Raw genomic sequence first — 25,017 nt, 5'->3', positions numbered from 1 at the left:
GAAGATCTAATTCTTTCGTGATCATGAATATGTCTTACTCTTTTCAGAATGTATGTTAACAAAATGTATTCCAGGATTTAAAAAGAAATACAATCTTATACCTCACCATTCTCCTATGAACCGACTGATGAAAAGACCGCTAACATATGACCCTGACACCCATTCCAGAGCCTGGCCTGCTGAGTGTCTATCCCTTCTACATAGTCATGGATGAAATAGACAAGAGACACTATTAGAACAAAATAGATAGAATTTATTAAATATATATCACGTGGGTTTTAATATCAAAGTAGAGCGTGCGTGAGTGGACTCCTCATCCATTTAACAAAAATATCGATTGTTACTAAACATGAAATGATTATATGCCACAACATACAAAATTCCTTTTTGAGTGAGAAAAAAAAGAATCACAGCTTGAATAAATATAGTGATCTCAGCTGGTCCAATCAAGGCATAAGGCACACATTAAAATGTGGGATTAGTGAATTGAATGCAGCTACTCTGGCACACACACACACAAATCTCTGAACATGGCTCCCACAACCCGGCACACATTCTCCTCCCCGGAGGAGAGAGCACTGCATGCTGGGAATCTTTCCCTCCAGGTTCAAGTGTTTCCAGGCGCCCATGCTACCTGTGCACAGGCTTCTCCACGTGGGAGAAATACTGCTGCTAATACTTCATGGGTAAACAAAACCTTTATGCTGTAACAAAAATGACATTTTTAACTAATGCCCTTTTCCCTCCAAACCAAAACTGAGTAAAACAGAAAATAGATGGTGAAACCTGGACTTCAGCATCCATGGAAAACAAACGATGGCTGTGAGTGGCAGGGTCAGGTGGGTGTCAGAAATACAACCTCATGTACCAGTCCTTGCTTATTCTTCCTGTCTCCGACTGCCTGAGATTCCCATTCTAGGTTACACCATGTCTTCAAGGAAGCAGTCAACACCCTCTCCGGACTTTTTGTCACAGGCTTCCAGGGCCTTTCAGCATCTGCAGGAGGCGTATGTCTCTGAGTGGCTAAGTCAGTGTTTTCTTTGAGGTTAACTCCAGGACTCTCGTGTACGGGGTGTAACTCCTGGAAGGCATCGTGATTTCACGAGTCCTGCCTGTTGGGCTGAGAAATGAAAAAAAAAATGGAAAATGAGATAAAAATCCTTCATATGTTTCATATTGTGAGAACTTAGCACTGAAAACTAAGAATGGGGTGATTTATAATGTAGTAGCATATTTCATAGAAATGCTATAAAAGGGATTTGCCATGGACTGAATATTTGTGTCCCTGCAAATTCAGAGCTGAAATCCCCCCTCCCCCCCCACACACAATGATGACATCAGGAAGTGATGAGGCCAGGTGGATGGAGCCCTCATCAGTAGGATTAGTGTCCTTCCAAGACAGCTCAGAGAGCTTCAGGAGAGGACAGAGGAAGGATGGCTATGAGCCTGAAAGCAGGTTCTAACCAGATGCTGAATCTCTTGGTGTTCGTCTTGGACTTCTCAGCATCCAGCATGAGAATACATTTATTTGATCTTTAGCTTCTAGTTTATTTTGTCCAAATATATAACTATATTTTCCAGCCTCCTTTGCAATTAGGTGGGTCACACTACTAATGATTCATACCATTTGAGGTTTAAATGATTCAACCATATCTATTATCTTACATGCTCACCTTCTCCTCTCTTTTATGTAAGGTAAGAGCTTGGGTGGGGAAGGTAGGTCCAAGAGGACTCCAAAGCCCAAGGGAGTCACTGGTAGAAGTATCCTAGAATTTTGAATGACTCTATAGAGTAAGGACCAAACCTACCTGCCTTGAATTGTGATAATGGATATGTGGAGGTGAGCCACTGAGGCTTGAAGCTACCACAGTTACATTTCACTCCAACAACACAATGATTAAGGATATAGGAAGCAGAATAGTTTACTTCCTGGCCACTAACTTCCCATTTCCAGTTATTCACAAACTGGAATAGTGGTATGAGCTATATCAGAAGAGTAATGGGCAGGGGTGTCAGAACTTACACATTCTCCTCTAGGAGACAGTTATGTAGTAATTTACTTCAAGATTAAAACCTTCCATCTTGGAGGGAAGCTTATTAGACACAGGATGTGAGAAAGGAGGTGAAACCATGTAATGTTTGAAGGAGAGGTGAACACTCCATTCTTCGAGGTAACTCCTTAAGCTCAGGAAGTAAACAACTCAAAAGCTTCAGAAAGTCCCTAAAACTGACCAGATCCAGTCATTCCTCAAGCATATATAAACAGTAAAGACAGCTGACAGACACTTACAGATCAGCTAAACTTCCTGAGAGAAGCAGGAACAAAAGCCAGGAGTATGGTGCATGCCTTTAATCTGAGCACTCAGGAGAGAGAGGTAGGCAGATCTCTCTGCATGTTCAAGGCCAGCCTAGTCTACATAGCAAGTTTCAGATCAGCCAGAGCTATACATCAAGATTCTATCTTAAGACAAAATAAAACAAAAACAAAAAGAAGGGGAGGAAAAGAAGACCAGGCGAGTTGGGGGTGGTGGTGGTATAGATTAGACCAACTGATCTACCTAGAAAGAACAATCTCCAACCTGAAGAGCTATCTGTAGGCTGTGCAGTATGGTCCAGCTTTCTAGCTTTCATGAGCTATTACCTATGCTGGGGTGGGCTTTTGGCAAATCATTTCTGCTCCTGTAAGCAACCCCAATAAAACTCATTTGTCCACCCAGTTGTACTTTGATGGTATCCTTACTTTGGTTTGTCATTGGTCCCCTATCTAGGTGAGTAGACAGTTGCTCACACCTCCCCAGGTACAGTGCCACACAATAGAAATTCAGTATGTCTTTTCCATACAGTCCATTCCCCAGGCATACTGAGAGAGACTGTTGCCCCGGCTCTGACACACCAGTGGCAATGTCCCTTATTACAGTAATTTGCATCTATGTCCATTGCTATGTCTGAGGGTGATGACTATGTCTCACCCATCTTTGTGACGTCAGTAATTCACAAAGGCTGAGCTTGTAACTTCCAGTCCACACAGACATGAGGATGGAAACCAGAGTGAGTTTGAAGAGCTGGTGGGTACCAGTGTCACTGAGCACAGACAGGAATCCCTGGGGTGTGGCACTTCAAGAAGTCCCTGGTGACCTGGATAGGCAGGTTAGAGCACTAGCAGGGGCAGAAACCAGATGGCCTTGTGTGCCAACTCCTATGAAAATTCCAAGCAACAGAAATGGTCTCCTGTGACAATATCCTAAAAGCTCATAAAATGCAGAAATATTTATAAAGGTGAACCTTCTGGGTTTCAAAAACAGGCACTCATATCCCAACCTTTCAAAATGCAGGGGGTAGGGCATTTTATTAAGCTGATCACTAAGATGCAATAGGACTTCAAGAGCTTAAGTCATTTCGATCACAGAACTGAAATTTGCCTGCACGCTGAAATATAACTGGGGTCCTACTAGCCTTTTATGAATCCACAGAGGAACAGTTTCACTGGGGACTGAGGACACTAATAGAACCAATCAACCAACAAACAAACAAACAAGAAAAGAAAAACAAAACTCCAAAGCTTTGGCAAATATCTACTTTATATTTTGATCTCTCTTCAACAGAAACATGAAAATACAAGCCTTTAAAGCACTTACTATGTGCAGGGTACTAATGGCCATGGGAATATCTGCCACCAAATTGCACCTACTAACATATAATTGAGGGGGTTGGAGAGATGGCTTAGCAGTTAAGAGTACTTGCTTCTCATGCAAAAGACCCAGGCTCAGTTCCTGGCACCTACATGGTGACTTACAACAAGTAACTACAGATCCAAGGGATCTGATGCCCTCTTCTGGCCTCCACAGGTACTTAGCATGCATTTAGTGCACACATATACAGGCAAGACATAAATAAAATAAAATAAAATAAAATAAAATAAAATACAAAAAAATTTAAGGTGGAGTGGGTGCTGTAGAGATGGTTTCGTGGTTAAGAGCAACAACTACTCTTCCAGAGGTTCTGAATTCAACTCCCAGTAACCACATGGTAGCTCACAACCATCTATACAGGGATCTGATGTTCTCTTCTGATATGTTTATAGCTACAGTATACTCACATAAAATAAATCAATCTTTTAAAAAATTCTTTAAAAGTAAATTTAAATTTTTAAAAAAGAGATAACTGAGTTTACTGGAAACCAGGTTGCAATTCACTAAGTGGTGGGAGGCAGGGGGAGTCTGATTCTATTTTTTTCTGTGCTCAGAGGCCAGATGACCTTAAATTATTCTCATTGACTAATTAGTATGTATCATACATTCCAAACTCATCTCTTTCCTAAAATACAAAAACAGGTGTTTAGAACCCTTGAACTTACAGCAAGTCACGCCTCATCTTCTTGTTCTGTGATGCCAAATCTCCCTTCCTTACTTTAATTTTGATTTTGGTTTCAAGAACAGGTCTCATTATGCAGCCTCACTTCAATCCTCCTGCCTCAGCCTCTCCAGTCAAACTTTCCTTTTCAAGAATGAAGACTCCAAGAATGCAGAATTTTCTCAAAGCCACTGAAAAGGCAACTGGCAGACCCAAGACATAGATCCAGGTCTAACACACAGCAGGCATCCTAGGCACTCTTAAAAAACTGACTTTGGAGAAAAGGCTGACACACTTAGCCTGGAAATCGTCTACAGAGGACCAAACAGACACCAGCTGGAGGACTCCAGTGACAAGAGGCGGTAAGGAATGAGGACTTGTGTTCCAGAAAGTCTCAGCCACAGGGAGGGAAGGCAACACTGAGGACTGGTACAGTCTTTGCAGGTACTCTGAGGAGAACAAGGCACTATGAGAGAAGATGGAGGGCAGGCCAGGAGGATGATAGAACGAGGGAGGAACATCCTCTAAAAGTAAGAGCACACACTGTTCCACCAAGGAAGGACTATAGGGAGATGGCACTACAGAGGGATGAATTGAATGCCTAGTCCACAGGCACCATGCTGAGCATGTCCTAGGGAGTCAGTGACTAGGAAAAGGAATGGAGCCTTCTGCTGGCTGCTTAACAAATTCAAGCAACAAAACCCAAGCCAGTGTGGCTTCTTCTAAGTCCTCAGTGAAATGAGCAAATCTCGTTAAAACACAGGTCAGCTTCCTAAGTGCCCACATGCTATAGACATCTTGCATATCCATCTAAAGAACGCTTATTGGGCATCAACTGAACACCAGATTCTACCATCTGGATGCTCCCTTCCAGAGAGTTTCAGGAATCAAAGGACTGGGCCCTATTGCGGCAACCTATTGGAGGAACCCATAGGAGGCGTGGCCTCACAGGAAAGTCTTAGGTAATGGTGTGGGGCGGGGGAGCAGGGAGGGTGTCCTTCAAGGGGTGTGGAACCCTAGTCTAAGTTATTCTATTTCCACTTCCTGGATCATGGTGTAGACAGTTTTTGCTCCATCATGCAGTGCCCTAACCAAAAGAATAAACTGAGTCAATGCAATATACATTTCTCTTTCTATTTTGCCTGGGGTAGTGCATTATAGTAGCAACCAGGCAACTAATACCTTAGACCAGGGTGAGCAACTCACGATCACCATTCCCAGGCATTCACAATGCTGCCAGGAAAGGGAACAGGGTGGCTGGTGCCTTCCAAGAGGGGTTAGTGCTGCTATGACTAAGAAGAGGTCGTTGCAATTTTGTTACTTGTGAGCTATACTCTAGGGCAGCAGCAAGCACCTGGCCCCTGCAGGTGTGGGAAGTGAGTGGGAGAGTTCCTCCTCCCCACACTGAGTGCCTGTGATGTCTCAGCTGACAGAGCTCTGGTACTCCCCGGGCCTCCACTTTACAAAGGATCTCGAGGGTTTACCGGAGGAGGCCCAGGCAAGACTGCAGCACTACATAGCTGACCAGGCTACCTGTCATTTGATAACTACCTATAAAATTAAGTTGACAAAATCACCTTAGTAATCACCAAACTCCTTTATATAGGATTCAGCGTGTTTTACATAGGAAAATCAGTACTGGGGATTAGTTAATTGTAATAGTGGCTATTTAGAAGATTTATCTGTGTGTGTTTGTATGTGAGTTTGTGCACAGGAGTGCAGTATTTGCAGAGCTGGACAAGGCTGTTGGAGTCCTGGGAGTCGCAGTGAGAGGTGGTTGTGAGCCACACCCAACATGGGTGCTAGGACCCCGCCCTCTCTGAACTGCTGAGTCATCCCTCCAGCCCCTTACTGGCTATGTTTTACTAAGGTACCTACTTGTCTTTCCATCTAATTCTCACACAACATGCATGACTATCATCCTCTTTCCCATTTTGAGGATGAATGTGTTCAAGTTTCAGAGTCATCAACCTGCCCAAGGCTGAAGTCAGCTAGCGGCTGGCAGGGCAGGGGACCCAGGTGTCCTAAGTCTTCCTCTGCGCTACACCTACACCGCTGAGCTCTTTGTGGCAGCAGAATGAACAGAGACCACTTATGTGTAATCGAGGCTAAATTCAATACGTTCTGATAAAAAACACTGTGGAGGACGCTGTATTAAAAAAAATTCTGAGCCAGGTGTGGTGGCTCACACCGGCGGGAGACAGCAGGATCAAGAATCCTCAGCCTCACAGTGAGCTCAAAACCAGCATGGGATACATGGTCACCTGCCTTAATGAAACCAATATATAAATATGATAAGGAAATAAAATAAGTAAAAAAAAAATTAAATATAGGGCTGGAGAGATGGCTCAGCGGTTAAGAGCACCGACTGCTCTTCCAAAGGTCCTGAGTTCAAAATCCCAGCAACCACATGGAGGCTCTCAACCATCTGTAATGAGGTCTGACACCCTCTTCTAGGGTGTCTGAAGACAGCTACAGTGTACTTACATATTCTAAATAAATAAATCTTTAAAAAAATTAAATATAAAAATATTCTGGAAAAACTCAAGGAAGATTTTCCTTTTTAGGTCTAAGTTTGAAGTCCACATAAGAAGACTTTTATCAGGACGCACACGACACAGCTTGGCAACTCTGTGCTCCTTTCCCTTCCCTCCCTGGTCTGTGTCTGTATGTGTGTGGCATGTGGGGTGCCAAGGTGTACACACGGAGGTCAGCGGCTCCTTCCACAGTGTGGGCCTCAGGGATCAAGCTCACAGCCCTGGTTGGCGTGGTGGCAAGCAGGCTTACCCACTGAGCCATCTCACCAGCCCAGCCACCCTCGACTTACTGAGTCATTTTCAAGTACAAATGGCAGTACCCAGCCTCAGAAACTTGGTCCCCTCGCCCCCACAGCTGTGCAGCTTCCAGAAAAGAGAACTGTTGTTTTCTCTGGACCTCAGATTTGCTTCCTTTGAAACGTAGGTATTCATGTAGACTATGGGGTTCCGATCTGGTTTTGCCCACAGGCCAAACCTTTAAAAGGGAAGCCAGACTTACTTAGAATCCAACATTCAAAATTAAGTGCTGGCTTAGTTATATTGGAGCTAAGGTGGCTGCAGGGAAGGAAGATGCTCCCCATCGAGCACCTCAATAATCCTCCCCCCCCACCCCCCACATCTCCCCAGAAGTCCCCCACAACAGGGCAAAGCCTTTGTAAGAAGCCAAGTGGAAACCCTGCCTCGGGATAGCTCAGAAGCTCCCCTCTCCTTACCCCTATGACCTGGGGGTGCTTTTCACATAGTAGGCACTTCATAAATATTTGAGAGGAAACGGGTGAAATATTATTCTGCCCTTTCGGAAATGTGGTTATGCAGTTTTCATTTCCTCCGCTGACTGACCTAAGCAGTTAAACCGCCACAATGGATCCTGAGGGAAACCCAAATGCTACATTTATGGAAAAGCTGCCTTTCGATTCTGACATGCCTTCCAGGTTCACTGTGGCCATAAGTTAAGGGTCTGTCAGCACTTCCATTATGAAAACTGTTTTGTGGTTTCATAACGTAGCCATAAAAGTTTGCCTCCGGCTATCCTTGGGTGTACAAATTGAAAAGCTTGTTTTAAGCCAAAATGTGGGAATCAGAAAACAAACAATTTATTGGTTTCAGACATGGTTTTGTGCCCGTCTTGGCCAAACAAGATTTATGATGTGGGGAAATAGAATGAGCTGAGACACTTGGTTTCTGAAAAGCCTGAGAAAGAGGGAAATGGCCAAATTACTTATATTTCAAAAGAGTCCCCAAACACAATCAGTCATTCTTTTGCTTATATTTTCATCAAGTAAATTGTGTCCTACGTTAGTGAGATACTGAATCTACTTTATGTATTCTTATCTTTTTTAAAAAGCATTTTCTGTTAATTCTATTAGAATGGTAAAGTTGCCTGTTTACCTGGATATCAGAAAACTGGCAAAGAAAGTTCAACAATGCTGTTAGTGCCTCTGACGACAGCAAATGGCTGGGTTTAATCAATAAGAACTCGTCAATCGCAGATTTAAAAAATGTAGAAAAATGAGGTTTCACCATAGTGATGTTGGAGACTTGGTAAAGCTGCCAACTCTTCAGACTGGGAGGCCAAGGTCTCAGCATAGAAAGAACTCCTGGACATCAGGCTACAGGTGGTTAACAGGACCAGGACCCAGGCGTTCCATTTCACCTGGGCAATCGGCTGGTCACTCCTTCCCACCCGATATTACTATGAAGGTCCCAGGATCCGACGACATATTTTCTGGATCACTGTTACCTAACACAGTACAACACATGCAAGTGCATATGTCTATAACAAGAGTTCTTTCTGGTTCTCATGACAGCAGGGCTTGGCACTTCATGACTTTGATGACCTTAATCACAAGCCACAGGGCATTAATAATCATATTATTTCATATCCTCTGGGCTGAGCACAATTGGGTGCCTAGTCATGGCAAGTTTGTTTCAGTTAGAGGCAGGGCACTAAATCACAGGTTCAACTTTCACTCAGCAGGACACAGTCCTCCGTGTGAGAAGCTGAACAATAGGTCAGCCTAGTAATAGCACTAGGTGGTCAAAGGCAGGGTTAGAGTCTGTCTTAAGGTTATCATTTACAGTTGACCAAAGCAACTCAGGCAGGAAAGGGTTTATTTGGCTTGCACTTCTATAGCACTGTTGTCATAAAAAGAAGTCAGAACAGGAACTCAAACAGGTCAAGACTGAAGGAAAGAGCTAATGCAGAGGCTGTGGAAGGGTGCTGCTTATTGGCTTGCTCTCTCTGGCTTGCTCAGCCTGCTTTCTTATAGAATCCAGGACCATGAGCCCAGCAATGGCCCCACCCACAACCAACTGGGTTCCCCCTACTGCCATCAATCCCTAATTAAGAAAATGCCCTATGGGCTTGCCTACTGCCAGATCTTCTGAAGGCATTTTCTCAACTGAGACTCCTTCTTCTCAGATGACACTAGCTTATGTCAAGTTGACGTAAAGCTATCCAGCACACAGTCTAAGATCATCATGATGAACTAGATTCAATCCAGACATTTGAACTTACTCAGCTGTGGTACTAAGGAATAGATGAATTTGTTCCTCATTTAGATGCTCCTTCTTAAGGTACCCAATACACCCTTTAACATGGTTATCAATGTCTTCCTATATCCTGTCCCTCCTTCATACTCTACGCTCAGTCAGGAATAAATCTTGTTTCTCTCTGTAACCTAACTGCGGGAACAGTTTGCAGAATGAATGAATGAATGAATGAATGAACAAGCAAAGGCATGCAGTAACTGATAGTCATGGCTTCCTTGGTTTCTCCTTCACCATCTCCTCTACCCCACGCAATTCTTCCACCTACTCAAAAATCACCACTTAGCTTTAGAGCTGCATTTTTCATTGGAAGAATTCATCACAGCCCAGGAAAATATTTTTCTTAAGTCAAAGAAGGATTTTTGTCAGAAAAACAGGAAATTCCTAAATACCTGGGTAGAAGATCACAGCCCACTCCAATTTCTCTTGTTTCCACTTCAGTTTTGGGCTGGGTTTCTGTCAAATAGTCCAACCTGCTTTGTAGTTCATTATTCTAGAATTGAGAAGAAAGTAGATTTAGTAAATCAAGCCTGTAGCACTGACTTCCATCACAAGGTGTGCCTTACAGAGTTGATGTTAAAGAAATACCTCAATTCCATCATTATGTAAAGCTCTCCATGTATGTGCACACACACACACACACACACACACACACACACACGTCAAGTTGTGCATAAGTGAAAACATGCTGGTTATGCTATAGTATTATCTGCTTTTTTCAATCAACATTTTGTTGTAGGGACAATGAGATGGCTCAGTGTGTAAAGGTGACTGCATCCAAGGCTAATGACCTGAGTTTGAACCCAGAACCCACATGGTAGAAGGAGAGAACTGACTCCTACAAGTTGTTTTCTGACTTGTATATGAACTCCGCTGCATGTTTGTGAGCATCACATGCATGCGTGCACACCTCCCCCTCCCCCACACCAATGTGTTGTAGATGTCTCCCCAAATTTACTAGTTTTATTTCTGTGCCAACAAACTATGTTAACTGAATCACAGTATCCCATTGTATGGGTGTACAGTATTTATTTAACCAGTCATATACGATGGGCAGTTAGATATTTAATCGCATTTTTGGCATTATAAATAAGGTGCAAGTCAACTTTTAACACTCCCCCATTAAGCTATAAAATGTGCAAGTCCATTAATTTAATTTAGTGGGAAATGCCTCTATAACTGAATAATTAGTATTTCATAGGTGTGGAAAAATTTAGAATCTCAAACACATAAACTAGAATGAGCTCCTTGGGATTAAAATTAGCATTCTGTATGCTTCTCATGATTTTTTTTTAAGCTGGAGCCAAACATTGCACAAGCTAATGATTAGATGCCCAGGAATTAGAAATGTGCCCCATGGGGAAAATGGAGGACAAAGGGGCAGGAAGCTGAGGATGAGGCTGCTGGCTTCTTTCTAGATGCAAGGGGATCACAGCTTCTTTCTAGATCCAAGGGGTCTGGCACCCTCTTCTGGCCTCCAGAGGGTGTTAGATCCCCTGGAGATGAAGCTATAGGCAGCTGTGAACTGTCTGATCTGGGTGCTGGGAACCAAACCTGAGTCCTCAGCACGAGTAGCGAGTGCTCTTAACCGCCGAACCATCTCTCCAGCTCTTAATTGATTTATTTTGAAAACAAGTTCTTTTACATACTTTTTGGTAATAATAGATTCAATTTTAAAACCATAAAGGCCCTATCTCTTATCTTGGATGGATTCTTGAACCTTGACAAGTTATACATACAAGACAAAATTTACTGAATAATGTATAAATTAATACAATGAGCTTTTTAAAAAATCAGAAAAAAAAATCACAGCATTTGTCTCTTTTTTTAAAGTTTGAGCTGAGCTGAAGAGTGTAATGAGTACCAACCACGATGTGGACAGGGAGGCTTGTAAGCCTTCCAGAAAGGACGAGCCTGGTATGGACATGTGGGAGAAAGCATGTGCGTGTGTATACACACACACACACACACACACACACACACACACACCACACCCTTCAGTAACCTCCTCTCCCAGCTCCCCTCAGGCTCAGGAAAGCCCGTGGCTAGGAACCGAATCAGACACCAAGAGAAGCACATGTCCAATAAAACACAGGAGGAGGGCCATGCTGCAGACACAATGCCACCCAGGAAACTTAGTGAGAGTCCTAGAAGTGTCCCACAGACACACAGAGAGACAGGTGCCCTGCACTGTGTATGTTAAGGACAGGATGGATACAAAACTAGACTTTGGATTCATTCCTTGTGACTCTTAACTATAACCAGAAGTTCAAGATTTTCAGCAAGGAAAAAACAGAATCCAGTCCAGAAGGCTTTGCCACTCACTGAAGACTAGGCCTCTAATTTTACTTTAGAACATTCTTTTTAAAAAGATTTATTTATGTATTACACATACACTGTGTATTCACAGTGTATGTGAATACACTGCTGCTGTCTTCAGACACACCAGAAGAGGGCATCAGGTCCCATTACAGATGGCTGTGAGCCACCATGTGGTTGCTGGGAATTTAACTCTGGACCTTTGGAAGAGCAGTCGCTGAGCCATCTCTCCAGCCCATAGGACATTCTTTTAAAGATTTATTCACTTTTATTTTACATGTATGAGTGTTTACCTGCCTGTCTGTGCAGTCATCGAGTGTGTGCCTGGTGCCAGGAGGTCAGAAGAGGGTGCTAGATGCCCTGGAGTTGGAATTACAGACTGTTGTGGCCACCATGCAGTTGCAGGGAATTGAACCTGGGCCTCTGCAAGAGCATTTACTGCTCTCAACTACTATAGCCTCGTTATTTTGGGAATACTTTCAAAAGTGTTTTTATTACGTGTGTGTGTGTGTGTGTGTGTGTGTGTGTGTGTGTATGTGTGTGTGTGTGTGTGTGTGTGTGTGTGTTCCTGTGGATATCAGAGGACAAGCTGCAGGATCAGTTCTCTCCTACAATCTGGGTCCCAGAGAAGAATTTTTACTCCTTGGGCACTCTTGTTGATGCAGAACATTTAAAATGTTTAAAGTTTTATTCATGAGCATCATATATGTCTACATGTATATGTATACCTGGGCATGGGAATGCCCAAGAAGGCTAGAAGAGGGCATCAGATCCCCTGGAGCTGGAGTTACAGGTGGCCGTGAGTCACCTGATATAGGTGCTTCTGGAAACTGAGCAGTCCTCTGCAAGCACGGCAAGTTCTCTCAACCTCTGAGCCATCTCTCAAGCCCCAGAACACTTTATGTAAATGTCAGAAATGGGGAGTGGAATTTCTCTTTACCAGAAGATTAGTAAACAAAAAACTAGGAAAAAAGAAGAATGGGATAGGGCCAGGCAAAAGGGAGCTTTTGGGAATCTGGTGTGTATTTTTGAGGTATGTGTGCATGTAAATCCTATTAACTTTAAATATCAGTTAAGAGTGAATGATTAAACCAAGGAGTAATCCATATTCGCTACTTGAGAGGGAAGGATGCGCTGCATCACCACCCATGAGCCCAGGACCAGGTACTAAGTGTTCTCTGTCCAGATTGCATGTCTAATGACTTGATGTAGTTTGTGGAGGAGGGGGTGGGGCCGCAAGCGTTCAAACATTAAAAATGAAAGCAATCTCAGAGGTGACAAGAGTCCGCTCCTTCCTCCTGCCTCTTTAAAAGATGGAATCCTTGAGTCTGAGCTGTGAGCAGAAGGATCTGCTCGTCACATACAGATAACAAGGAAGCATGGGGCAGAGCCTAGTGCTCAAACCTTTTGAGATTACAAAGTTCAAGACTGAGAATGACTACATGGAGTGATCGAAATAAAATCACAAAATAAATCTCAGTTCTGCGTGTGTCCATGTATGTGCAGTCACGGGCATGTATGAACGGAGGTGAGAGAGCCACTTCCGCTGTCTTCCTCAGGCCTATCCGTCACCTTGTCTTTGGAAACACAGTCTCCCATGGGCTTGGATCTCACTAAGTAAACTAGGCTGACTGGACAGGAACCCTCAGAATCACCTGTCTCGGAGTGGCACCACTGCCAGTCTGATACATGAGTTCTGGGGATTAAATCGGGTCCTCCCGTTTGTAAGGTCACTACTTTCCCAAGTGAGCTTTCTTCCCAGTGCTCATAACGCTTGAATTAAATTGTGATATTTGATATTTTAGAATGCTTAAGTACAACTGCATTAACATTTTTCATATGACTTATATGTTTGTCTGTTATTTAAAGTCAACGTGAGAAGTGGTCAAGAGCACCTGGCTATATTGGCCCTGGAAAGCTTATCAGATTTATAACCAGTGTTTACATGCTTAAGCATGGCTAATCTTGTTCTGAGCTGAGCAGGGCTGTTACTGTAGGACTCTCCTGCATCCTCTGATGCTCACAGCCCCCTGACACGAATCATCTCCTCAGTCTTTATGGGAGGCTTCCTGTGAGCATTATGGGAAAAGTGATCCTGCCTAGCTGGCTAAATGAGTGGAACTCCAGCCATAGACACCAGCCAGCCATCGCTGGGAGGGCTAGCGAGTGCTCAGTCATCTGGAGATAATCTAAGCTGGTCCCATACTATATCCCAGAGATCCCAAGTGCCATGAGCCTTAGCTGCCCACAGAGGTGAGATTCCTTTCCCAGGCGTATCTCCCTATTCTGTTCTGTGGACTCCTGGAATCACCTCTCAGCATCAAGTCATATCCATATGCCAGCAGCCCAAACCGTGAGCCGAATCATCTGTGCATTGAACAAAGCATACATTTGTAAGCTCTACCCGCCCCCCACCTGTGCACAACACTCCCCACCTGTGCACAACACTCCCCTGGGCACTGCTGCAGAGCATGGGAATACCACAGACAGAAACAAGGTGGGAAGCCCTCTGGGTGAGCTTCTCTCTGTGTCAACATCTCTTCCCCCTCTCCCGAAAACTCTTCCTCTCTGGACACACAGACCTCTTCTAGGGACTCTTGACTGTCACCAGGGTAGATATACATTTGCACCTCTGCCCCTAGTACACACAGGGCTGTGATTTCAGAAGGAAATCTTAAAAACAAGTGCCGGATACCAGGGAAGCAGCACATGCCCGAAACCCTGTAATTGGGAAGTGGAGACAGAGGAACAGGTGTCCAAGGTCACCCTTGGCTACATAGTGAGTTTAAGGATAGCCTGGGCTACTTGAGATACTGTATTTACAAAAGAAAAAAAAAAACTGGTACTAGGCCCAGAGATTAGGAGGGGAAAGACATGAGTCCAGGACACCAAGACACATAGGCCTTAAATCTGAAAGCAGGTCTGTAGAGACCATGAAGGCTCCTGGTTATGCCAGCCACAGGTGGTCCATCCATCCAGGTAAATGATGACCTGGCTCATCACACCTGCAAGGGCGCAGCAAGGAGGTAGGCTAGGCTCTAGGCTCAGACACACCATCTCTACTATCTATTTCGTGGACAGGAAATGATATTCTTGAAACTCAGTCTCATCTTTAAAAAGGGGGAGATATCATCTATTCCGAGGGTAGCCCTTTCAATAAGCAAAGAACAGAGTGCTCACGCAGTACACCCTGCATTTCCTTATATTTTGGGTAGTGAGCCTAGCCTTTAATGGCTGATCCATCTCTCCAGCCTGTGCCAGACATTTCCTGTGTACTCTCATGGGACCGTCCCACACCCATGTAGTTATGATTCCTTGATAAAGATAAGGAAAGTCTCTGATCAGTCTGTCAATAAGCCAATCCAACTGCTGTGCAAGGCTGGATTAGATCCCACTCTTTGTGCCGATGTTATACAAAACACATGGAAAGGATCTGGCAATGCCCTGCACACAGTAGGCACTCAGCAAACGACATCTTGCATTTTCCCTTGCATCACCGTCATGTCCCCGGGTGTCTCATGGGGGAAGGGCTACACAGAGGGACACTGACGAGGGCAGGTGCTTGGCAAACCAGCTCTTTGTGGAGTCAGAGAAGGCAGAGGCTCAATGCCAAGTTCTTAATAAAGAGCCTACAGGGAAAATGGATTTCAGCTCCTTCTATTAACACCCAGCCTCCTAAGATTCTTCCAACTCATAATTTCTTTCCCTGGAACTGCCACAAAATTCCCCCCCCCCAATGCCTTTCAAAAGGCCAGCGGCAAGACTATGAAGCAACTCCAAGATGCTGGTAAAACTAAGTCACCTCTAAAATAGGTTTACTAGGGGTAACAGAGGCGAGTATCGGATTTTGGGAGTCTCGTCTCCAGCTGGACTCTAGGTTTTCGTGGCTGGATGGGCTTGGGTGGTACCCTCTCCCTTTTCTGCCTCTGTTTTTCCATCTCACAGAGACCACAGCCCTTCTTGTGAAGTTTTAAAAGGTGCCTTCGAGTAAACCATGTGAGGGCCTGGGTAGAACATTCACAGGTTCTAAAGTCCTCTCCACTCGAGAACTTGGGAGCATCGACAACATATTGGGCTTGCTGGGAGAATCCTTGAAGACGCACAAGACCTTGGAAAGCGCCTCTGCCAGCAGCGGGCTGGAGCACAGAGTGGAGACAAGGGAGCCGTCCTGAGCGCCTCTGCAGAGCTGGCAGTTAACCTTCAATCAATTTTATAAGGCCAGGAAATAGCTATATTTTTAATTAAGTGTCCACAGCAGGATCAGCAACATAAAATTTAATGGCAGGGAAGATACCAACTTGAAAGAGCCACAGCCCTTACCTCTCCTTCCAGGAAAGAGATTTTTTCTAAAAGCTGTAGTATCAGGAGCTGCTTCTGTTGTACTTTTTTCTTTAATGATTCAATCTAGAAAGAGACAGGAGGAAAACCATCAAACAAAAATGTAGAATTGTACAACCACACTGTAACTAGAAAGCAGAAACACATTTGCTGGTTTGCATAGAACTTGTGTGCAGATTTCTTTTTTATTTAGGTTTTTTTTTTTCTTTTTGAAGTAGGATAGGTATTCAATCGCTATATAGCTGGACGTGACCTTGAACTTTTAATCTGCTTGCCTCTACCTCCTGGGTGCTGGGATTTCAGGTGTGTACCACCACATCTGTTTTGTGGGGTGCTGGGGGTTGAACTCCAGCTTTGTGTGTTTCAGGTAAACATTCTACCCCACTGAGCTACATAAGAATGAGTGTGGTGAGAGGAACAGTGAGGAGAAATGAAGATACTTTGAAAAACTGTATTACACCCTGGTATTTACTGATACTAAGGAATTGTTATTTTGTTGGCGCGATGACAGCACTATGGTTACCTTAGAATAAGTTCACATTATAGACAGGCACTCTTCACTGTGCAGGAAACTTAAATACATGAGCTAGGATTTGTTTTAAATGGAACATAAGATAGGAAAAAAATAGGAGTAAAGAAAACCACTGTCCCTACATGGGCCATTTGCTGAACCTGGGGTGAGCCTACTGGGCTTCGCTGATTTCTCTGTGCTGGGTGGGCTGACACTTACTCATTTTGAGCCTGAAGTCTCTACCCGAGGCTGGCCTCAAACTCTCCATGTAGTTTATAACCTAAACCCCTGACCCTCCTCCTAGGATTACAGGTTGCACCATCTCACTTAGTTTTATGCTGTGCTGGCGATCAAACCCAGGATGTCCTGCATACCCAGTCAATGATCATTCTGTCAACTGACCTATATCCCGGGTCTGCATTTGGCATTTTTATTATAGCATATTTTAAATTTCAAATGATATCACAATATATCACCCTATTGGAAGAAAAACTAGCCAAATAAAATAAATATACTTAAGGTAAAATGCCTAGTGTTTCTAATAACTCTAGAAATTAAAGAGAGTAACAAGTTACCCAAATGCCTCTGAAATCCGCCCCCAAAGCCATGCCTGGAAAGGCCAGCATTGGCAAGCCTGGGAGGAGTGCAGCTCTTGTGTTGCAGGTGGCACTGTAGATGAGAATGACCCTGCTAGCCACTTAGCAATAAATATTTAGAGCCATAAAGCTGTTCAGACCCTTTGACCCACTAATTCCACTCCTGGGAATCTGTCCTAAGGACATAACTCAAACACAGGAAAAAAGCTGCATGTAGAGAGATGTTCTTGCTTCCATTATTTATAATAGAGAGAAAATGGAAATAACGTTAATGCCTTGCACTAAAGGAACCGGCCATAAATCATGAGATACCAGCATGATGGAGTGTGTTACATGGACGCCAGAAACAAACACATTGCAAAGTGTGTGTGTGTGTGTGTGTGTGTGTGTGTGTGTGTGTGTGAGTGTGAGTGTGAGTGTTTATAAAAAGCCTTGTGGGACAGAAAAACGAAAGTTTACCAAAGTGAAAATAAAAGCCATTGAAGGGATTAGGGAGGAGAAATAGTTCTGAGGTTGGGGTAGGACTGTACCCCCACCCCAAATGGCGTGATTTTTTTCTCCACTTTGTATAGGAATGGCTTACAGACATCATTGTCATAACGCCCTTTTGCCTTTCCTTCCTACAGTCTTGATACAGATGGGTGCATGTGCACACTTGTGCATGCACATGTATGTGTGCATATGCATATAGGGTCCGAGGTTGACCCTGGGTATCTTCCTCTGTTAGTTCCGCCCTGTGTTTTGAGACTTGGTCTCTTGCTGACCTTAGAGCTTACTGACTGCACTAGACTGGATGCCCAGCTCTCTCTCTGCCCCATCTCATGATCACTGGGACTGCAAGCGCAGCCTGCCACGACCAACTTTTCCACAAGTGGTAGAAATTCAAAGTCATGTCCTCATGTCTCAGGTCAAGTACCTTACCAACTGGCTCATTGCTCAAATCCTTAAGATTTTTGAAGCCAACTTTTAGTCGGTGTTTGTTTTGCTTTGTTTTTACCTTTTGGTGGTCCTGGGTCCTGGCAGGGCCTTGTACATGCCAGGCAAGCACTCTATCACTGTACTATGTCCCTTGGCCTACTATGACTTGTCTTTAGGTAGCAGTCAAAATGAGACCTGAAAGGCCTTAGTTGCTAAGGAGAAAAATTCCATCAAATAACATAAAAAGTGACAACAAACATGCAGTCTTCCTGCCTCTGAAGGACTCTTAAATGGCTTCAGGTCAAGGAAACTAGAGATGTGGTTTTCTTTGAACACTAAAATCAGGCTGCAGAGAGAGCAGCAGAGACCTTGGGACATGAGGAGCTCAGGGGAAGACGCAGACCACCCAGCTGGCCCTGAGGCTTCAGTTTTTAGAATGACCTCAGTTTTCCATATCTGTGGGCCCTACAAACTCAGATTCAAACTATAGTTCAGAAATAGTTTATTATCTGCATTGAACATGGGCAGATTGTTTTCTTGCTACTCTTCCTTATAATATAGTATAAAAACTATTCACATAGTGTTGGTATTTTACTAGGACTTGTAAGTAATCCAGAGATGCTTAAAGAAGATGGAAAAGGGGTGTGTACAAAGTACTCTGCATGAATACTGCACCATTTCTTAGAAGAACTTGAAATTCTCAGAGTTTTGGTCTGCATAGAGGATCCTGGCACCAGACACGCTGGCAGATAATAGGCAATGGCTATAAGTCAACCTGTGGTGACAGCATCATCAGGAGACATGACAAAGAATGTTCTGGGAGCTTTTTTGAGAAGGAGAAGAGCAGATGTCACCATGAGGAGGCATTTGGTTTGGGGAAGGAAGAAAAGATAACGGGAAAGATTCAGAGGGTACAGGGGCCTCTGACGTATGTTTCTGGCAAGCACGCTTCCTGAAGCGATGGTGATACCATGCTAAATGGGCATTTTTCATGCACAGCCGAACCAGGTTTACATAACCGATCCTAGGCCGACTTGCATGCTGGGTAAGCACTCTACCAGCTGAGCTACACTTCAGCCTCCCTTTTCTGTCACAATTTATGTTTTGAAACAGGATTTCACATAGCCCAGGCTGACTAGGAACTATGATGCCAAAGATCTTGAACTTCTCCTCATCCCCCTGCCTCCACCCCCTGAGTGCTGAGATTACAGACCTACTCTACCACCCAGGCCCTCTGTGACTGCCTAAGGCATTCTGGTTTGTAACTGAACCTTCAGGAGGTTCGATTATTCTTCAGAAAAGGCTGCATTTAGGTTTAGCTGTCACCAGGTGGTGGTAAATGATAAGAAATGAAAAGTCAGGGGACCCACTTTCCAGACTTTCATAGGTGACCTCAACAAGACCTAATATTATTATCCTAGCTGAATTTAAATGTCATACTGAGGTCCAGCTTTAGGCAGTATGTAATCTTACCTGCTATCTTTAAACTGAGATAGGAATGATGCTTTCTAATGCCTGTCTCCATCAGCATGGCTCTGCACCACACTGAACAGATGAGTTACATTAAAGAGATTCTTCAAGATGCCAAGTTTTTAAGCCTTCAGGCTGGTTCAGTGTTTAAAAGAAGGGAAGGGATGCAGAGATGACTTCATGGTTAAGAGCACTTACTGCTCTGGCAGAGGACCAGGATCCAGCACTCACACTGGGCGGCATACAACTGTCTGGAGTTCCAGCTCCAGGGGACCTGACGCCCTCTTCTGGCCTCTGTGGGTACTGCACACAGTGGTGCAGCACAGTGGTGCAGCACAGTGGTGCACATACAGATAAGCAGGTACACATATACACAAATTTTAAGTTATTTTTTTAAGGAAAAAGGAAAAGACAGTTGTAGCTTGCTACAACTGATCGTTGCTTTTCTCCTCTTTAACAACAGTTAAGACATTTGCATCTGTAGTTTGAGCTAGGCAATCACCTTTAAGCAAGGCCACACACTGGCATTATCTAGGGGAGGCAGGGGGCTCACAAACCACACAGTTTCATTAGCTGCTTTGGAAACAGGTTACTGTAGTGAAAGGATTCCTCTCAATTTGCCTCAAAAATAGTTACCAACCAGACCAAGAAGAAAGCATACAGAAGTGTTGGAACATGGTTGGGGAGAAAGTTCAGTAAGTCAAGTAGTTACAAGGCTAAGTTGGATCCTCAGAGCATTCATTTAGAAAGTTAGGCATGGTGCTGAGCTTGTAAGACCAGTGCTGGGGAGCAGGAAATAGAAGATTCCTGGGGCTTAGTGACCAATAAGCTCAAGGCTAATGAGAGACCCTGTACCAAAGATAGATAGATAGATGGATGGATGGATGGATGGATGGATGGATGGATAGATAAATAGATAGATAGATAGATAGATAGATAGATAGATAGATAGATAGATAGATAGATAGATAGAAAATAGATAGATAGATAGATGGATGGATGGATAGATAGAAAATAGATAGATGGATGGATGGATAGATAGAAAATAGATAGATAGATAGATGGATGGATAGATAGGTGGATAGATGATGGCTGGACAGACAGATGGACAGACAGACAGATGGTTAGATAAAAGTATGAAGTTGGTTGCTCTTGAAGAATGATGCTGACATTAGAGGTTTTATTCTGGTCTCCATAAGAATGCATACACAGATAGGCACATACATATCACACATACCCCTACACCTATACACATATACATACATACACACACATTCACAGACACGGACACCCCCCCCACACACACACACACACCCTCTCCCCCAGACACAGTTTAGAACAGATTCTATTTATCATGAAGTTGTAAGACTTGCAACTTTCTGGGCTTTTCTTTCTAGCAGTAACACATAGGAAACAGGTCATTTTATGTGCGATGATAGAAAAGGACACCATCTATAGCTGGATTTATGTGACCAATACCCAGTTGTGCAAGGCTCAGGAAACACAATAATTCATATGGAACTTGGGAACTGTGAGGAGAAATTAGTGAAGAAATACAGCCGCAAATAAGCATTTGATACGAGACACAATCGACACAGGTTGTTAAGAAAAAATATTCTCTAGGTATTTTCTAATCCTACTGGGAAATGATAACAGATGTGGAAAAGACCTTGTAAAAGAGGAAGCCCACTGAAGCAGATTGCATGCAAGATTCCTTCCAGCTAGATGACATGTCCCAGAGCCATGTGAACAGTCAGCTTTCTACCCTCCCTGAATCCATACTGAAAGTCATGTTAAAAACCGCTGGTCAGGGGCCGGGGGTGTAGCTTATTGGTAGAGTGTTTGCCTAGCATGCATGAAACCCTGGGTTTGATCACCAGCACCTCATAAAACTGGGGTAGTGGTGCACACCTGTAATGTCCATACTCAAGGGTTACTGACCGGCAGACGGATCTGAAATTCAAGGTCACCTTTAGCTACACAGTAAGTCAGAGCTATTCTGAACTACAGGAGTCTGACTCAAACAACCACCACCATGAAGGGTAGGTACAGTGGTTCACACTTGTGATCCTAGAACTCAGGAGGCCAAAGCAGGAGGACTGTCACATGTGCCAGGCCAGCAGAGGCACCATAGTGAATTCCAGACCAGCCAAGGCTGCAGTGTACAATCCCATGATTAAACAAAAACATAAACACTGTTGGTCACAATTAGAAGTCCTATACTGAGACAAAGACAAAGCAGCCATGATGGTTTTGGTTTGGGTGAAGCTCTTATAGTTGAGAGGCTGTAAACTGGGAGAGTGTGAAAATAATTAGGGCTCAGTGTCTGGGGTTCTGACCCAAGCAAACAGAACCTCTTGGGGAGTCACTGGTCAAGAACTGGCTTAAGAAGATGAAACCTAAACTTAATGGGGGGGGGGGGGCAACAACTTGCCCTTAGACAGGACCATCACCAATCAGAAGCAAACACTGAAGCAGAACCTATCCATAAACCCATAGCTAGGGGCTTCAGAGATCAGAAACTGTCTAACTAGGTGCTGATTTACACACACACACTTTTTAAATTTGGTATCATGGAACCCAGGCTGGTCTTGATCTTCCTATGCAACTGAGAATAGCCTTGAACTTGCTTCCTGACTCCACTTGAAGAGCATACCACCATGCCCAGTTTGTTCTGGGAATCAAACCCAGGGTTTTGTGCACAGTAGGCAGGCAGTCTAGGAACCAAACTACCTCCTCAGTCCTCAATATATTTTTTTTTTGCCTTGCTTCCAACAACACCTTGTTAAAGTTTCTGCCTTGTGCCCCTTGTGACACCTTGGACTGAAACATTAGTGGCTGGTACTGCCTGACTCATGAGTGGACTGAACAGTTCTGTGTGTTGCTCATGCATGGCTGCCTTCTCAGAGCTAAAATCAGGACAATCAAAAAATTACCAATAGTCACATTGATTCAACTGTTTAAACTCTTGAAATAGAAAGAAGCTGGGCTACATTTATGGCATTTTCTATTCACTGTAAAGTCTGTTCTACTGTACAGTTGCTTTTCATTTTAGGGATGGCCACAAGGCCCACAGGCTCATGCACTTAAGGTCAGGATTGAAGGGCAGCAAGGAGTGTATTAGCATTAATGCAGAAGCCACACCTACCATCACCAAGACTCTGCGGTGCTAGTCCTTCCTTCCTGAGGACACCCTGGCCACCCAACCAGGGCTTTCTGCTTTAAACTTTGACTTTCTCATTGAAAACACTTGTCGAAGATGTATAAATACTATTCCATGTTCCTGAATACTCAGAAATGGAACTTTAGCTCAAAATAAAAACAAATACTTTATCCTGAGTAACTACATGGGAAATGTCATGGTATTTGAAAACCTAAAATACCCACCAGGAACTAGCTCAGATACTGTTTTCATAATGTACTTAATTTTTATATGTGCCTATATGAGCTTTATGTGCACCATATACATGTCGATACCCTGTGAGGCCAGAAGAGGGTGTAAGATTCTTTGGACCTAGAGTTGAAGGCAGTTGTGAGCTCCAGGAACCGAACCCTGATTCTATACAAGAGCAGCAAGTGTTCCTCACTGAGCCATCTCTCCAATGATCTCCCCTTCCTATACCAATACTGCTTTCAAAACCACTAGGGATCCATTGAGTCAGGGATTTTATAGAACATGGATGGAACAGGACAGGGAAGAACCTTCTAGAATTCAAGTGTCCACCTCTCTTTTGCTTCCTCTTGTCCTGAGAGGGCCTGGTTTTCAACCCAATTTCTTGCTCCATGATCTATATACCCTTGGCAAATTGGGAATCAAGTTTGCTCCCTTATACCACACAAGGAAAACATGAACATAATTGGCATATTCTGCCCTTCCCCTGAAGGGTTTGGTTTGGAACCAATCGCCAGTACTCTGGTCTAGAAGTTTTGTTATGTTGTCAAATTATTGTCATATTTTTGAGCTGTGTTTGGCTTGGTTTATTTGCACTGATGAGGATGGAACCAAGGCCCTTGGGAGCAGTCATTCTGTCGCTGATCTACGTCTCTATCCCTTTAAGTTATAAGTTTAAATTTCCTTCTCCTTGGTAAAGGAAAAGACACCATAAAAATGCAAAAAATAAAAATAATAAAGCTTAGCATCCTTTTGAAAATAGCAATGCACAGGGCAATCTGAGCAGATCAGACATTGTGTGCACTAACACAGCCTGCAAGAATGGCTTCAGGAGGATGAAGAAGAGGATGCATTACCTCATGGGAGGGGATGAATCAAGGCCCCAACCAAATGAAACTGAAAAATTGCTAAATGAAGCTCTGAGTGGAGAAAATGAAAAATCAATGAAGGCCAGAGGAGAAAGGCACATTCTTCATCTTCATGGGCTTGAGTAGGCAGTGGAAATCCACTTTCAATTAATGTGTCTTGTGGCATTCAGCCAGGCTGGATATGAACAGGGGTGCATATTTTAATCAATTTTTTCTATTAAGTTTGAAGTAATATATAATAATAGAACTATGCTAGTCAAAAGGATCAGTTGAAATGGGCTTCTGAGCTAAGATAATCTTATTTGGTTTGATTTCTATCCTAGATTGATGGAAAGTCAACTTCTCAGAGTAGAACAGCATGCAGATCCTCCTGGGTGCCTAAGAACGACTTAGCTATCCAGATGTCAGGAAAGAATGAACACAGTGGTTTCCCAGTGCCTGTTCATCCACTGGGAAGGAAAGAAGACATGTACCTGGGTATCAGGCCTCTGATGGCTTAGTTCCTGATACTCACAACCAACCCTAAGTGGTTATCACCACCAAGAAGAAACCAAGGTTCAAGATGCTGGCAAGAGCTGAGACCTCAGCCACAGCTTCCCTAATGCTGTGACCCAGGGTCTTTATCCACATCCTTTTGTTAGTGGATTCCTCTGCTACTGTTCTCCTGAGGACCACACCTTAGCACTGTGGCAGAGGTCTAGGGGAAAGGTAGACTGAAAACAAATGGTGGTGTAGGATTTGCCCTGATAAAGGACCTGTTGGGGTTAGGGCTGTCAGGGGAGTGTGTGTGTGTGTGTGTGTGTGTGTGTGTGTGTGTGTGTGGTCTATGTGGTCCACAAAGATGGTACACATGTATGTGCACATGCACAAGTTGATGGCAGATATTCCTCACTGAACCTGGATCTCACCAATTAGGCAGGACTGGCTGGCCAGCAAGCTAAAGGGACAGGACCTTCCTGGTGGCTGCCTGGTGATGCCACACCCAGCTTTTTGTCAGTGCTGGGGATCTGAACATTGGTCCTCACCCTTTCACGACAAGCACTTTGCCAACGGAGCATCTCCCCAGTAGTCCCCACCCATTTTATTTTCTGAGACAGGGTTTCATTAGCCCAGGCTATCTGTGGATGATGACCTTGGATTTCAGATCCTCCTGCCTCCGTCTACCAAG

General features: G+C 43.9%; 1 protein-coding gene across 1 annotated transcript in view; it reads right to left on the bottom strand.

Moving 5' to 3' along the window:
* Positions 1–232: 232 nt before the first annotated feature.
* The window catches only part of Myzap (myocardial zonula adherens protein), an 81,442-nt gene continuing 56,657 nt past the window's right edge, over positions 233–25,017 (bottom strand). The window contains exons 11-13 of the mRNA XM_052187859.1: positions 16,077–16,160; positions 9,830–9,930; positions 233–1,120 (exon numbers count right to left, since the gene is read on the bottom strand). Coding sequence (XP_052043819.1) covers positions 1,024–1,120; positions 9,830–9,930; positions 16,077–16,160 — 282 coding nt within the window. The 3' untranslated portion in view covers positions 233–1,023. The remainder of the gene's footprint in view (positions 1,121–9,829; positions 9,931–16,076; positions 16,161–25,017) is intronic.

The sequence above is a fragment of the Apodemus sylvaticus genome, chromosome 7, assembly GCF_947179515.1.
Source record: "Apodemus sylvaticus chromosome 7, mApoSyl1.1, whole genome shotgun sequence".
In the NCBI taxonomy this organism is placed as follows: domain Eukaryota; kingdom Metazoa; phylum Chordata; class Mammalia; order Rodentia; family Muridae; genus Apodemus; species Apodemus sylvaticus.
This window is presented reverse-complemented; position numbering and strand designations above follow the sequence as displayed.